Genomic DNA, 14029 nt, shown 5'->3' with positions numbered 1-14029 from the left:
GGAATACAGGCAGCAGAAGTGGGTAGGTAGTTCCCCAAAGGAAGGGACATCCAGTAGATTTAAAAAAAAAAAAAAAAAAAAAGGCCCAGTCTGGACTCTCTAGTAAGCTGTGGGGTGATTACTGTGCAAAACCTAGGAATGTCCCTATTCAGACAAATTAATTCTTCAAAATAGACATCTAAACACATACTAATTAAACCTCTAGAATCGTTCACTTCATTCCAGTGAGCTAACATTTTTGTTTTCGGTGACCTTGAGTTTATACGTCTCTACAATTGCTTCTTTCTCAGACAATAATTCCCAGATTGGTACCCTTACTTTTTTTTTTCCTTTTTAATACAAAATAGGATCATACCACACCAATCGGTAATTTCCTATTTTCACTTAACAATATATCCTGGACACCTTCCTTTATCAGTACATATAGGTCCACCTCATTCTTTTTAAATGGTCCACGGAATTACATATAGGTATTCCAAAATTCATTTAATCATTTTCCTATAGATGGACACTGAGAGTGTTTTCATGGTACCCATTACTTTTGAGATGGAACACAGGTGAACCATCCCTTGCGGAAGACTGGCAGAAAATGCTGAAAGAAATATAAGAAAACGATGACAGTGCGAGATAGGAGCCCTGCGAACTAGCAGAACGACCCCAAGCCGCAGCTGTACCCGCTGCGTTGAGGAGTTGATGACCAAGGTTCCCTGCTAAACAGTTGCCGGGGACAGCGTTGTCAGTAGAGTGACCAGTCCCTAAGGACAACGTAGCCGAACTGTACCTTGGGAACAGTAGTCCCGCTGGGAAGGGCCCAAAGGGCGGGAACTGCACACGCGCAGTAGGAGCTCGGGTCAACAAAGACGGCGGCGTGCGCGCGCGCGCCGGAGAAAGACATGGGTGTGCGTGCGCGTGCGCGGTCACCGCTCGGAGCTACCAGGAGGCTGAGAGGACACCGAGAGGGAGGGGCAGGAGCTACCGACCGCTGGAGGAGGAAAGGGGTTGTGCTCTTGGCCGAGCGCGGAGAAAGGGGCGGAGCCTGCGAGCAGCGCGTGGAGGTGCCGAGCTCCTGGGACCGGCGGGCGCGCGGGCGTCTGTGGCCCTCGCCGTCCCAGTGGCCGCCGCCGTCGCTTGGTCGCCGTCGGTCTGCGGGAGGCGGGTTATGGCGGCGGCGGCAGTGGGAGCTGTGAATGAATTCTCCGGGTGGACGAGGGAAGAAGAAAGGCTCCGGCGGCGGCAGCAGCCCGGTGCCTCCCAGGCCTCCGCCCCCCTGCCTGACCCCCGCCCGTCCCGCCCCCAGGCCGGCCCCCCCGCCCGAGTCGCAGCATAAGCGGAACCTGTACTACTTCTCCTACCCGCTGTTCATAGGCTTCGCGCTGCTGCGGTTCGTCGCCTTCCACCTGGGGCTCCTCTTCGTGTGGCTCTGCCAGCGCTTCTCCCGCGCCCTCATGGCTGCCAAGAGGAGCTCCCGGGCCGCGCCGGCGCCGGCCTCGGCCTCGCCCCCGGCACCAGTGCCGGGCGGGGAGGCCGAGCGCGTCCGAGCCTTCCACAAACAGGCCTTCGAGTACATCTCCGTTGCCCTGCGCATCGATGAGGACGAGAAAGGTAACTAGGGGGCTGAGGGGAGGGGGGAGGCGGCGCCAGGAAGAAAGCGGTGGGGTTGCCGAGGGATGGCAACACCTGCGTCCCTTTGCTCTGGGAGTGGGCAGTGCACCCTCGGAATTGATCCACCCCACCAGACGGCTTCACCGCGGTCAGACCCTCGTCCTGTTCTCAGTTAAACCTCCCCCCATTCAGCCACCCTAGCTGTCGACTTTGTTTCAGGCACCAGCCTTCCCCTTCACTTCGACATGACCCAAGTCCCTGAGACAGCCGGACGTGCTAGTGACAGTGACAGTTGTCCTAGAGTGACCACACGGACCCTTTCTAGCACTGTAAACAGTGTGTGGCTTCCTCTGAGCCAGGTTTCCAAAAGGTTTTGGTGTCGGAGAAGCTGTGCCTTGTTAGAAGCTTTTAATGAGAGCAAGGTACTGTAGTGTCAGAAAAAAAAAAAAAACAACAAATGGTGATTTAATTTTGAAAGGCACAGCTGCATCGGATTATAGCTAAATTGGCATTTTGTTTGGAGTTACAGGACAGGCATTTTATCAATAGAATGACTCCCAAGTGCTCTTCTATCAAGTTCTAGTTTAACGTGAAATTTGTGTCTTGTTTAATTTTATGTAAATCAGTATAACAAGGTTGCCTCTAAGTTTCTAAATTGAAATGTTAAATAAATGAACAGGAAAAACTTACATAGCTCGTTTTATAATAAAACTTGAAGCAAAGATGTATATCTTTTTTTTTTATCTCCCTCTTTCCCACTTTGAATGAAAGCAAAATCTATATCCTTTAGATTTTTTTAAACGTTTTTAAGTGGTTCTGTGCACCAAGCACTGTACTATTAGGTTTGTGTGTATTACCTATTTAATCCTCACAATTACCCTGTGAGTTAAAAGTACTGTTAGTATCAGCATTTTACAGATGAACAAACTGAGTCCCAAAGGATTAAAGCATTTCAAACCTATGCTGATTGCTAATGAAAAAAAAATTTTTATGGAAGATGAGAGCTGAAGTTAGAAGACGTCTTAAAACATTTTGAAAATCCCTCCTTTCATCTCTCCCTCTGGTACGCTGAGATCTTCTTTTTCCTGTAACTACCAAAGAACATTTTTCTATCCCACCTCAATTAGGTGTTCACTTACATTGTCAGTTAGAAAGGAAAAAAAAAAAAAAAAACAATCTGCTGTTCATTTGCAATATTTCACCACTGTCAACTGCAGAAACTGTTCTAGAATTTCAGTTTTGTTGAAACCTGTTTCCTTTGGATTTAAGGAAAGGGACAGGCATTCATGGTTTTTGATTGTTAGGACAGTGGAGGTTAAGAGAGTTCTAGGAAAGGACACCTCGCTGGCTCAGTCGGTGGAACACACAGCTCTTGATCTCAGGGTTCTGAGTTTGAGCCCCCTGTTGGGTGTAGAGATTGCTTTAAAAAAAATCTTTATTTAAAAAAAAAAAGAGTTATAGGAAGGAGTTTTGTTTAAGAACAAAAATACCATGTGTTTGTGGAAGGAAGTTTTTTGTTAACTGCTTTATGCTGTACCACCACTTAGGAACATCCAAGGATCCTTGGTGAGGATGAAGAGTACCATCATCTCTTCCTAGAGAAGCACTGTTTTATTGCACTATCTGGTTACAGTAGGGTCTTCAGAAGTTTACCAGTCTAGGTCAAAAGATGGTTTAGAATAGAGGGAAGATCTTTAAAGGTAGAGTCATTGTAGTATTTAGGAAGAGAATGCCAGAAAATATAAGGATATTTTATTTAACACTGAGTGATGGGAGTTAGGAGGGAGGTAGGATAAGAGGAGAGGGCAAGGAAAACCTAGATATGAGAAAAAAAAAAAAAAGATCTGGGGCTATTAGATTTAAAGAGAAATCAGTTTCATGTGAGGGATAAGTGAGAGAAGTAGAATTTAGACTTTGTGTTTCATACTTATAATTTATCTTAGAGTATCACATGTATGCCTGCATCTATTATAGTTAAATCCTCCTAAAATATTTTTTAAGTATAAATATTTCAGCAATCCATGGACCACATCACCCTCATTCTACCAATAATGTTTCTATTCAAAGTTTTTTGCTTTATTTTAGTTTCTAAAAGATGTCGGAATGGGCTTTGGTAACTCTTCAGTTTGAGTTCTGCAACTGATGCCTTATATGCCAAAACTAATTCAAACTGAAACACATTATTCATTTTCCTTTAAAAATGAGTTAAAGTTGGGGCGCCTGGGTGGCGCAGTCGGTTAAGCGTCCGACTTCAGCCAGGTCACGATCTCGCGGTCCGTGAGTTTGAGCCCCGCGTCAGGTTCTGGGCTGATGGCTCAGAGCCTGGAGCCTGTTTCCGATTCTGTGTCTCCCTCTCTATCTGCCCCTCCCCCATTCATGCTCTGTCTCTCTCTCTGTCCCAAAAATAAATAAACGTTGAAAAAAAAATTTTTTTAAAAATGAGTTAAAGCTAAGTTTATATTGTCATGGTTCCCTTCTATCTCCTATTTTTTTCTTTAGAATATTGAAACTTTTTGTACTTGAGCCTTAATCCAGTAGTTGCAAGAGTTCACATTTGAAGCCTATTTATCTCTCAGCTGTCTTTGACAATATAGAAGAATACGAGAATTTCATTCTCCCTCTTTCCCACTGTGTCAAAATACTGTATATATGAACAAATAGAACCCTTTGAGGCTGCTGGGTGGCTCCGTTGGTTAAGTGTCCGACTCTTGATCTTGGCTCAGGTCTTGGTCTTGGGGTCGTGAGTTCAAGCCCCACACTGGGCTCTGTGCTGGGCATGAGGCCTACTTAAAAAAAAAAAAAAAAGAAAGAAAGAAAAAGCAAGAAATGAATTGTCTTTAAATCAGTCATCAAAGGTTTCCTAACTCTGGTAAACCATCAAGGGGCTAGTAATGTGATGCACTGCTATTCCCTTGGCAACTTGACTTAGCTTCTAAATGTGCTGAAAGCCACTTTGTTTCTGCAGGTGAAGTGCGCTATTTCAGACTGTAGTGGTGTTAATTAATTGAAACATTTGATGCCTTGAAGTAATAAAGGCCAAATTAAATCTTATTTTAATAAAGTAGTGTATATGTGTAGTTTATATAGTGACTGCTTATTTTGTATTTTATTCTTTTGGCATACTCAGCTTTGATACTGAATTTTCATAAATGCCTAAGTTTGTATGAAGCCACACTATTTTAAACAGAGAAGAATAACACAGCAAATTCTGTTTACCTACTGTAAGGATAGTTGAGTTCTATTCATTAAAGCAAGAATTTATTGGATACTAATTCATTTGCATAGCTCTGCATTCTTGATGCTACTTAAGAAAAACTCACTTCCTCTCCAGTGAGATAAGACGGCATTTGCTATGTGATTAATAAAAGATGTGTGTGTTTTCATGCATTTTATATATCTCTCATTTTTGTCAAGGAGTTAAATAATTTGTGGATATATTTTTAATTGTTGAACATCTTTGGAAAACTGATAACCTTTTATATTCATCATGTGTATGGAGAAACTGAAATTTAAAGAGTGAACTCACATTAGCAGAACCAGGAACAGAGTTTAGGTGAACTTAAGAATATTGTACTTTCTGCTTTATACTAGGCAGGTTCTCTATTTTGTAATGCTTGCACTAGACCCTTTGGAATACTTGGGGGAAAGGAGGAGGTTGTCATAGTGGGTCTTTGGATTAACCGGAACATGACCGAACATGTTTGGCATGACTCCTGCAAGTAGTGGTGCAGGTTTTGTAGGTGTGGTTTGATTACCTGGAGTATGTAGAACTTGACAGTAAGGGCCCAGTACGTAGTATGAAAGAGAGAGAGTTGGTTTCTCAGGATATTGTAGCGCTGAAGAACCTGGCATCAAGGGCAGAAATTGTCTAATAGAATCTTTTTATATTTATTCCCAGTTTATATTTAAAGCAGAATTTTGAAAAATTGTATAATTGTGTAATTCCCTATAATTCATCCTTACACTGTTTAAAACACGCACAAAATACTTGCCTATCTGTATTTTCAGAAGGTAAAGATAGAGAATAGAGAAAATAAATGTCAGATTTGGTATGCTTTCTTTTACCCTTAAAACCTGCTAGTTACCATGTTGAAAAGACTGATTTCAGACAATTTTCTTGGGCCTGATGATTATGCTCTGAAGTTTCTATGATTAGAACAAGGAAATAATTATTCTGATGGATGGACATTCACATAATATCGCCCTTTTCCAAAAGAATAACATCATCTTTTATTAAATACACAATAAACATTTCACATTTCTCTTCAAGACTAGTTAGTGGCATTTGCACTAAAAAGACAAAAAGGCAGCCACTGTTAGGAACTGTATCCCTTGCTCTGTTTTTAGATCTTTTTTTTATTGCAGTTTATATTTTTCCTAATGTAGAATGTAGTTAAACCCTATAAAACTCACCTGGTAACTAGATTCCTAAGAATCTATCCAGATGAGTCATCTAGATGATAGTCGAGGAATAGTCAGTAAATGGATATTAAATTATTAAATTATTAAAATTATTATTGCAAAGAATCTTCTCTAACCTTTCCTACCTCTTTTTTCTACTATCATATTCCCCGTGCTCCTTCCAATCCAGTAGTTGGCCTTTTGACTTCTAGCAAAGTATGGATTCTCTATTTTTCTAATGGTTTCCTCTTTTTTTTGACTTACAATTCTCCTTGACCTATATAATACCCGTGAAATTATTAATGTGCTAATGTAGCCTATTTTTTCTCTTTGTGGATTAACTGCTCACGCTAGATATCCTATAGAATAAAACTTTGAGCAGACTCACATGTCAGCAGTTCTTTCTGGTCAATGAAGAAAGAAAAATAGCAAAATCTATGATTATCTTGGAGACTTGTTTTACAGCTAACTAGGTAGAGCATAGACATTCTAAACTTATTCATGTATCTTTGCAGCTCTTCTACAGATACTTTATGCTACAATAGAGAGGAAGAGAAGTAACTGTTGTTTTTAAGTGGGTTTTGTCAATGTCTTTCAGTCAACCATCGCTAGGAACACACACCTGTAATTGAACAGGTGCGATTTATCATTGAAGCAGGGAGAACGTGCGCTGTGGAAACCATGGCATCCTAGGGAAAGGGTGTTGGAAATAACTTACTCTAGGATTTGGGCTTGTATTGGGTGATTTTGAGGAGGATTTAAGGAAGTAGAGTTTTACTCTGTATTGGATGATATGAGGAGGTGGAGATATTCTATGATTAAGTGTGATTAAATGTGATTTAGGAAGAGGGAAGAATAGAATAAGGCTAAAGCTGTTACTGGTTGAGAAGCACTCATTAGGCTGAAAAGGGGGGTGTTTGGTATTTCATGGCTTGGACAGTGTTCATGTTTTGTCTGTGTCTTGTGTTTGTCTTGATCCATCACCATCATAGAGTAGCCTTATCTGATGCTAATGTTGTATGAAATTGTTTATGTTCAAAAGAACACCAGACCTAGGTGTAATGCCAGATCAACTCTTAGTTACACCAGACCCTAGCTGATACTGATTAGTACTAGGCCAGCTCCTGGGTGTTAGGGACTGCTTTCCTCTTCCTTAGCTTTGAGGGTCTAATTTTATCCTTTTTTTAATTGCAGCACCTAATATCCAAAATGGCATTTGAATTCTGACTATTTAAGATCTTGAACAAGTTACTTACTATACTGAGACCATGTTTGGAAAATACTTAGTGCTTGCACCTAGTAGGTCCTCAGAAAATGGAACTACTGTTTTTAATTTCAACAATCCTCTTAAATTATAACTCTTAGAGGTTATGTTAGAACATTGTTTTAAACCTTCATACCTAGTTTCTGTTACCATTTTTAGGACATAAGTGCAGTGTAAATTACATTTGGGAAAGAAAGAGAATTATCTAAAGAGTGATATAAAAATCTTTTTGCTAATTGTGACCCTTAGTTCAGAAAAAAAGTTGGAAGTCTCTGCCTAAGCTCACTTAGTGTCTTAGCTTCTTATTATAAAAGAGATAAAATTAATGTTTTTGTATTTTCTTTAAAATTTTGGTAAAGTTTATTTTGAGAGAGAGCGAGAGCATGCGCACATGCACATGAGCAGAGACGGGGCAGAGAGAGAGGGAGAGAGAGACAATCCCAAGCACGCAGTCAGGCTCCACACTGTTAGTGTAGAGCCCGATTCAGGGCTCAAACTCATGAACCATGAGAACATGACCTGAGCTGAAGTCAAGAGTCAGACACTGAACAGACTGAGCCACCCCGGCACCCCAATCTTTCTGTATTCATATATGAATGTAATGCAAGCTTTTTGTGGAGAATTTGGAAAATAGAGAAAATGCACCGAAAAAATTAAACTTACCCACTACCCATAGTAAATACAAAAGACTTTTAAAAAGATAAATTAATTGGCATTCTTAAGGTTTAAAGAAAACGTCCAAAACCGAAATGATTTCTTTACATGGGATTCAAAACTTTTTAATTCAAAACATGGGAATTAAATGGGAAAATAAGTTAAAAAATATTTTTTTAATGTTTATTTTTGAGAGAGAGAAAGACAGAACATGAGTCAGGGAGGGACAGAAAGATAGGGGGACACAAAGTCTGAAGGAGGCTCCAGGTTCTGAGTTGTCAGCACAGAGCCCGATCAGGGGCTCAAACCCACAAACAATGAGATCATGACCTGAGCCGAAGTTGGACCCTCAACCGACTGAGCTACCCAGGCGCCCTGGAAAATAAGTTTTTACTTTAGAAATAAACCTTGAAGTTAGAAAGTGAATGCAAGTGTGACTTTCTTGCTGAATTAAAACACAGTAGAAAGTGTCCTTTTCAGGGGCGCCTGAGTGGCTCAGTTGGTTGAGCGTCCAGCTTCAACTCAGGTCATGATCTTGTGGTTCATGAGTTTGAGCCCCACATTGGGCTCTGTGCTGACAGCTTAGAGCCTGGAGCCCGATTCGAATTCTGTGTCTCCCTCTCTCTCCACTCCTCCCCTACTCGTGCATATGCACGTGCTCTCTCTCTTTGAAAAAATGAATAGACATTAAAAATTTTTAAAAATTAATTGTCCTTTCCAGTGATAGTGACCTATGAGAGAATCTGGGGGCTATTTGCTGATGCTTCATGGTCCCTGTGGTTTCTTAGTATTTAGCACACAATAAAAATCTATTGTAGGATTTTTAAAGATATTTGTTACTCTGTCAATTGTGACACTTGCAAGTTGCTAGCAGAAAATTGTGTAGGAAAATGAATATATTTGTTCCCTGGAATTTTTTGTAGGCGTATACTAAGGACTAAATAAGTAAAAGCAGTGGCTTTATATAACTTAAATGAGGAAAACTCAAGAACGTACAACTGTGCATGCATTTCAGAAGTAGAAGGATTTAAATTAGTCAACCAACAAATGTACTAAGTGTAATAAAAATAGTAAAAGTAATGTTTACATGCTTCTTTATTATTTAAAGTATTGTCTGTCACATATCCTGTTTCATTTGATTTTTGACATAACTCGGTTAGGTAAAAAAAATGTCATCTTGCTTTTAGGTCAGGAGACTAAAGCTCAGAGAGACTGACTGACTTTCCCAAAGTCATACAGCTATTAAATGATGACCAATGGGGTGCCTGAGTGGCTCAGTCAGTTGAGCGTCCGACTTCGGCTCAGGTCATGATCTCACGGCTCTCGGGCTCTTTGCTGACAGCTCAGAGTATGGAGCCTGCTTTGGATCCTGTGTCTCCCTCTGTCTCTACCCCTTCCCCATTCATGCTGTCTCTCTTTCTCTCAAAAATAAATAAACATGTAAAAAAAATTTTTTAAATGATGAGCGAGGACTTATGTCCCCATCTTCTTACTTACTACAAACACATATCCTCTCTCTCTACCTCAAACTACTCTTGTTTTGACCCTCCCTCTGGCAGTGTGGGTACTACTACTATATGAATGAAAAAGATGAAGTAGATAATTCATAACTTAGTCCACTATATTTATCTCTATTTATTTATATTTTTTAAATTAAAATTGTTTATTTTGAGAGAGCGAGCGCAAGTGGGGAAGAGTCAGAGAGAGAATCCCAAGGATGCTCCATGCCATTATGCAGAGCCCAGCATGGGGCTCGATCTCACAGATCATGAGATTGTGACCTGAGCAGAAATCAAGAGTCAGCCCCTTAACTGATTGAGCCACCCAGGTACCCCTAGACTTACCTCAAATTTAAAGACGGATGTTGTTAGTATTTCTGTTGCTTGTACAGTAGCACATACTCAAAAATTAAAATAATGAACAAATATAGGGAGTGAAAATCCTCTGTAATCTTAGCCTTGGGAAGATGATTGCTAATAAGTTATCTGATTTTGTTTACTTATATAAATGTAAGTATTCATTAGAGGAAACAAATGTTATAATAAACTGATCTGTACCTTTTCAATGTATTGGGACTCTCTTTGCATATCAATATATCTGATCTCCTGTTCTTTAGTTTTTAAGTAAACTTTGATTAACTTATATATAAAGTGCACAATTACTTTATTGCTTAATGAATTTTCAAAGTGAACATAGCAGTCTGAAACCCCACCAGGTTAAGAAATAGAATATTACTGGTGCGCCTGGGCAGCTCAGTTGAGTGTCTGACTTCAGTGCAGGTCATGATCTCGTGATTCATGGGTTCAAGCCCCATGTGGGGCTCTGTGCTGACAGCTCAGAACCTGGAGCCTGCTTCGGATTCTGTGTCTCCTCTCTCTCTCTCTCTCTGCCCCTCTTCCACTTGCTCTCTCTCTCTCTCAAAAATAAATAAAAACATTAAAAAAATAGAATATTACTTCAAAAAGCCTGCCTTTGTCATGCTTTCTTCCATCTTCCACGTGCTCCTTTTCCCCATCTTTTGTGAAGGTATCTACAAATCCTAACTCTAACACGATCAGTTTTTCCTCATCTTGAGCTTTACAATGAAATCAATAAATGCTTGTCAATTATTCTGTGATGTTGCACATGGCAACAGTTTTGTTCATTTTCATTGCTGTATACCAAGGGATAGCAAATTGCTTATAATGGGCCATTTAGTAATTTTTTTTAAGTTTATTCATTTTGAGAGAATGTGCACGTGCAGGGGGTGGGGTGGGGGGAGAGGCAGAGAGAGAGGGTGAGAGAGAATCCTAAGCAAGCTCTGTGCTAATGCTGGGCTCAATCTAATGAGCCATGAGATCATGACCTGAGCTGAAATCAGGAGTCAGACATTTAACCAACTGAGGCACCCAGGTGCCCCAGCAATTTTTTTATTGTGGTAAAGCATAGATAACATAAAATTTGCTGTTTTAATCATTTTAAGTATACAATTCAGTGGCATTTAATACATTCCCAGTGTTGTGCAACCATCACTACTATCCATTTCTAGAACTTTTTATCAATCCAGACAGAAACTCTGTACCTATTAAATAATAACTCTCCACCTATATTCCCTTCTCCATTCTCCCCTTTCCTCCATCCCTGGTAATTTCTGTCCTACTTTCTGTTTGTATGAATTTGCCTATTCCAGGTACCATATGTAAATGGAATCATACGGTATTTTTTGTGTGTCTGACTTGCCTCACTTAACATAATGTTTTCAGGGTTCATTAGCCATGTTGTAGTATGTATCAGATTTCATTCCTTTTTTTAAATTAATTCATTTATTTTAGAGAGCGAGAGCAAGCAGGGCAGGGGCAGAGAGAATGAGAGCGAGAGCATGAGAGAGAGAGAGAGAGAGAGAGAGAGAGAGAGAGAGAGAGAGAATCCCAAGCAGGCTCCCCATTGCCAGTGCAGAACCCGAAGTGGGGCTCAAACCCACGAACCATTACATCATGACATGAGCTGAAATCAAGAGTTGGACTCTTAACCGACTGAGCCACCCAGGCGTCCCAGATTTCATTCCTTTTAAAGGCTGCCTAATATTCCATTATGTGTATATATATATACGTATATATATATATATATATATACACATATATATATATATACACACACACATACATACACACCACATTTCGTTTAACTATTTGTCTTTTGATGGACATTTGGGTTATTTCCATCTATTGTGAATAATGCTACTATGGACATGAATATACAGGTATCTGTTTGCTTCCCTGCTTTCGGTATTTTTGAGTATCTGCATAGGAGTAGAATTGCTGGATCATATGGTAATTCTGTGTTTAATTTTTTGAGGGACTTTTCCACATCAGTTGTACCATTTGTATGTTGCTACTACCAGTGGGCAAGGGTTTCTAATTTCTCCACATTGGTTAGTTTCAGGGTTTTTTAAATAATAGTCTTCCTAATGGATGTGAAACAATGCCTCATCATGGTTTTGATTTGCATTCCCTAATTTCTGATGTTGAGCATTTTTTCATTTGCTTATTGGTTATTTCTATATCTACTTTGAAAATGTCTTTTTATGTCCTTTGTCAGTTTTTATGTTGGGTTTGATTTTTTGTTGTTGAATTTAGTAAATATTTAGTAAATATTTTAAGTTGTCACAGCTACTCAAAATTCTCATATAGTAGGTGTGATCCAGTAAAGTTTTATGTACTAAAACATTTAGTTGACAATATTTGACCTTTGGGTCCCTGCCATAGATTATGTAGTTTGCTTGTAGTTAAAATTATTAGCTAATAATTTCAACTACAACAGTGAATGTAAGTTTCTGCCGCCCCACTCTTCTCTTGACTTGGTCCAGTTTGGTTGGTTGAGTTTGAGTATTACTTGGGTTTATAGAGTTAAGAACAATGTATAAAGGAAACTAAGAACTGTATTGAGGGCCTTTTCTGTGCTAGAGACCATTGGAAGCTTTGGTTTTTCTGCCACAGTTTAGTCAAAAGGGTGATCAGTGGATGGTAAGGGCTGTAGTTTCCCTTACTTTCAGGGTAAAGGTAGTGAAGTGATTTAAGTATGGTTTCTAGCCATTGTGCAGGCTGGTCTAGTTCTTTTTTTTTTTTTTTTTTCCCAACGTTTTTTAATTTATTTTTGGGACAGAGAGAGACAGAGCATGAACGGGGGAGGGGCAGAGAGAGAGGGAGACACAGAATCGGAAACAGGCTCCAGGCTCTGAGCCATCAGCCCAGAGCCTGACGCGGGGCTCAAACTCACGGACCGTGAGATCGTGACCTGGCTGAAGTCGGACGCTTAACCGACTGCGCCACCCAGGCGCCCCATAGTTCTTAACTCTTCAGTAATGCAGGGTCCCAACCAAAATCTTGGAAGCTTTGCCACTATTTTTTCTGGACATGTCCTGGAATTTGCATTTTGTCAATTTAGTTCTATGAGTCTGCTGAAAGCTCTGGTTAGTTTCTTGGCCACTTTTGCTTTCAGAATTGGCAGTTGCTTCAGGTAGAAAAGTGCTCCAAATGCTAGACCCACCTCTGTTGGCTTTTTTCCTTTCTATATTTTAGTAATTTTTGTAATTTTAGTAATTCATCCTAATGAATATGAAATGGTACCTTTACAAATTTTGGTACTTTTCACTGTTTTTGAAACTCTTTGATCCCTTTAAACAGATGTTTTAAAAATATTTTTCTAATTTTTGTATTTTAATCTTGTAATGAAGATTGTAGTTCAGGTGTAATGTTCTAAGCCACAACGAATATACTTCTACATAAATGTTGAGAGTATTGCACTTTTTAAGAGTCAGATTTCTTGAGGTATAATTTACATACAGTAAAACTGAACCCTTTTAAGAGTGTGTAGTTAAGTGAGTATTTACAAAGAGTTGGGTAACCATAACAACAACATATACTGAATGTTTTATCATTCCAGAAGCTACTTTGTGCCCCTTTGTAATCAGTCCCCTTGCCTTTCGATTAGCCCCTGGTAGTCACAGATCTGATCTGTCCCTATAGTTTTGTCTTCACTGAGTGTCATTTAAATGGATTCATACAGTCTGTAGCCTTTTGTGTCTAGCTTCTTTCGTTTAGCATGTTTTTGAGATTCATCCACGTTCCTACATTTACCAGTAGTTTGTTCCTTTTTACTGCTGGATAATATTCTACATATGGATGTACCACATTTTGTTAATCCATTCACTAAATGATGGACATCTAGATTGTTTCCAGTTTTTAGCTCTTATGAATAAAGCTGTTGTTATAAGCATTCATGTACTGGTCTTTAATGTTTTCATTTCATTTCTTTGGGTAAATACAAAGAAGAAGGGATTGCTGGGTCATGTGGTAAACATGTGTATGTTAATATCATAAGCTATCAGACTTTCTCCCAAAGTGGCTGTACTTTGTATTCAGCCTTCCAAGTATATGTGAGGTCCATTTTTATTTTGTCTTATAATTTTAAGTGCTTTAAAAAATTTGGGGGGGGGGGGTATAGTCGATGTATTGGAATTGTCTTCCATTCTAAATTAGGTACTTAGTGGGATCTTGTGATTTTAATTTGTAGTTACCTAAAAGCTAATAATGTTGAACATCTTTTCTTGTGCTTCTTTGCGAGTTACGT

At 39.6% G+C, this 14029-nt stretch overlaps 1 protein-coding gene across 4 annotated transcripts in view; it reads left to right on the top strand.

Annotated features, from left to right (window-relative positions):
* Positions 1-900: 900 nt before the first annotated feature.
* Positions 901-14029, top strand: part of SPAST (spastin) — a 52062-nt gene continuing 38933 nt past the window's right edge. Inside the window, exon 1 of one of the 4 annotated variants that reach the window (XM_043604193.1) lies at positions 901-1602. In XM_043604193.1, coding sequence (XP_043460128.1) covers positions 1188-1602 — 415 coding nt within the window. In that variant the 5' untranslated portion in view covers positions 901-1187. The remainder of the gene's footprint in view (positions 1603-14029) is intronic. The other 3 variants (XM_043604192.1, XM_043604195.1, XM_043604194.1) reach the window with 3 other exon arrangements.

This window comes from Prionailurus bengalensis, chromosome A3, assembly GCF_016509475.1.
Source record: "Prionailurus bengalensis isolate Pbe53 chromosome A3, Fcat_Pben_1.1_paternal_pri, whole genome shotgun sequence".
NCBI lineage: Eukaryota > Metazoa > Chordata > Mammalia > Carnivora > Felidae > Prionailurus > Prionailurus bengalensis.
This window is presented reverse-complemented; position numbering and strand designations above follow the sequence as displayed.